Source organism: Frankliniella occidentalis, unplaced genomic scaffold (assembly GCF_000697945.3).
Source record: "Frankliniella occidentalis isolate FOCC.00 unplaced genomic scaffold, Focc_3.1 Scaffold211, whole genome shotgun sequence".
Lineage (NCBI taxonomy): Eukaryota > Metazoa > Arthropoda > Insecta > Thysanoptera > Thripidae > Frankliniella > Frankliniella occidentalis.
The window spans coordinates 102,201-104,680 of record NW_026267337.1 but is presented as its reverse complement, the minus strand read 5'-3'; the positions used below and the strand labels follow the sequence as shown (position 1 = coordinate 104,680).

General features: G+C 48.7%; 1 protein-coding gene across 1 annotated transcript in view; it reads left to right on the top strand.

The window, feature by feature from the left end:
- LOC113214910 (zinc finger protein 544-like) overlaps nt 1-2,480 on the top strand; it is a 35,776-nt gene that overhangs the window by 31,198 nt on the left and 2,098 nt on the right. Inside the window, exons 4-6 of the mRNA XM_052272549.1 lie at nt 35-335; nt 387-394; nt 2,279-2,381. Coding sequence (XP_052128509.1) covers nt 35-335; nt 387-394; nt 2,279-2,381 — 412 coding nt within the window. The remainder of the gene's footprint in view (nt 1-34; nt 336-386; nt 395-2,278; nt 2,382-2,480) is intronic.

The window sequence follows — 2,480 nt, the reverse complement described above, 5'->3', positions numbered from 1 at the left end:
TGTTCGTCATGACAAACTAAAAACAACCTAATAGCATACAGAAAATTTTGCGTCGGGTCATCTAAAGAGGCATAAAATGTCCCACACTGGTGAAAAACCGTTCAGCTGTGACCTCTGTACAATGCGTTTTACTGAGAAAGGCAATCTTGTCGCTCACGTGAGGACACACACTGGTGAAAAGCCATACAAGTGTGACGTATGTAAAATGCGTTTTACTCAGAAATTCAACCTTGTCGTTCACATGAGGACACACACTGGAGAAATGCCATTCACTTGTGATGTGTGTAGCAAGGCCTTCAGTCACAAATCAAATCTCAATAAACATAAAACAATTTGTATTTCTTTTTAAATCATAAAACATTGTAACCTATTCACTCATACTTCAGCAACGATTGTAATAGATGATTGTTTTGTTTATTTATTGTATAACGAATAAAAACGACGTTCTTCAGATTCTATCAACCCGGGCACCACTTGCATTTTGTACCTCGCTCGACGCTCGCCCATCGAGTCGAGCTAGTACGGGGAGCGGACCGCCTCTCCTCAGATGATCACTCTGGCCACAGTCTCGGCAGTGTAAAGTCGCCGGGTCGAACCCGACTGGAAGCGATATGTTCATATTTTCCTCTGCGGGACTGCATTTGATGAGAAAATTATGAGAAGTTTAGCCAGAACTTTACGACAACTATACCTGGTCGATTATGACTTCCCGGTATCTCATAATTTACTCATAAAACGCTGTCATAATTTTGCCATAAATGCTGTCATAAATCACTCATAATATAGTTACAATTTTGTCATCTGCGCACCGAGAAAATTATGACTCTTTTATCCCTAACATTTTTACGCGGGGTCATCAGAGGTCTACCTCATCCCCAGAACCACCAGCATGCGCGTGCAACGTCGGGGTCACTCCTGCGACTTGGCCTGCAACAGGGAAGCTAGCAGCATAAAGCGTTAAATAGGTTAAATTTCACCACCCTCCAGTTCCATACGAGTTTCGCACTACCCGCCGCCCCGCCCCACCCAAGTATCGTTAAGTCGCGGCGCCCCAACAAGACCTGCTCCCGGAGCGGCGGCGCATGATATCGAGCACGGAGTGGTGCCACTTTCAGGGGGCGAAGCCGCGACACGTCTGCCAGCGGTATCGGCACCTCGCGCTGGCCCCTCGGGACCATTAGCAGGCCAATAGATCGGATCACCAGCAGGACTCTGTTCACGAAGCTCATGTGAGGTACAGCCGACCGTCCTGATTCAGCTCGATACGGTGGCCTCGCCAGGATCCTCCCCGGAGGTCGTCCTGCTGCTGGGCGAGAACCTAGGATCGCAACCTGAAACAAGAGCACCGCGTAAGACACCTGCGTCGCCAAGTTCCAAGGATTGCCACATACAAGCCGGTGTGACCGAGCAAGGAACAAAATGGAGATGCCGCCGGGTTGATGAAGTCAATCGACCCATGTTTTTATTCGTAATGTTCGAAATACAATGAACAAACAAAACTGTACTAATTACAATCATCGCTGAACAACTGATAATGTTTTACAAAGTTGAACAATTTAAAAATCAATAAATTTAAATTGATTTACAAATTGTTTTGTGTCTCTTGAGATGAGATACTTGACTAAACGCCTTGCTACACACATCACACTTGTATGGCTTTTCACCAGTGTGTGTCCTAATATGAACAACAAGATGGCCTTTCTCAGTAAAACTCATATTACATACGTCACACTTGAAGGGCCTTTCACCAGTGTGTGTCCTCATGTTAACGACAAGGTTACTCCTATTAGTAAAACACATTCTACATACGTCACACTTGAATGGCTTTTCACCAGTGTGTGTCCTCATGTGAACGACAAGAGTGCCCTTCTCAGTAAAACGCATTGGACAGAGGTCACAGCTAAATGGTTTTTCGCCAGAGTGGTACATTTTGTGCCTCTTTAGATATCTCGACGAGCAGCTGGGGCTGGTGATGTCGGCGTGCTTCTCGCTGCAGGACGAGCAGTGCCCCGCGGAGGACGCGGCGAGCAGTGGGGGTGACCCTGGGGACTGCGCGGTGCAGCCGGAGCAGCGCGACGTGGAAGTGGTGCATCCTCCCGGCGACGCAACCAGGCAGGGCGGCTCTACCGTCCGGTGTGGGACCCGCGACGCTCAGCCGGTGCAGAACGACCAGCACGACGACCAGAAGGACTCGCAGGTGCTGCGGAAGAAGCAGCCAGGCCGGAAGTACACCGGCAGCGGGAGCGGAAGTAAAAGCAGTCCCAGTCGCGCTCTGCAGGCGATCTCGCCCGGGGAAACAGGAGGGGCGTTTAAGTGCGAAGTCTGTGAGAAGAGTTTTGCACGAGCGAGATATCTTAAGACGCACAAAATGTACCACACTGGTGAAAAACCATTTAGCTGTGACCTCTGTCCAATGCGTTTTACTGAGAAAGGTGATCTTGTAAAGCACGTGAGGACACACACTGGTGAAAAGCCATACA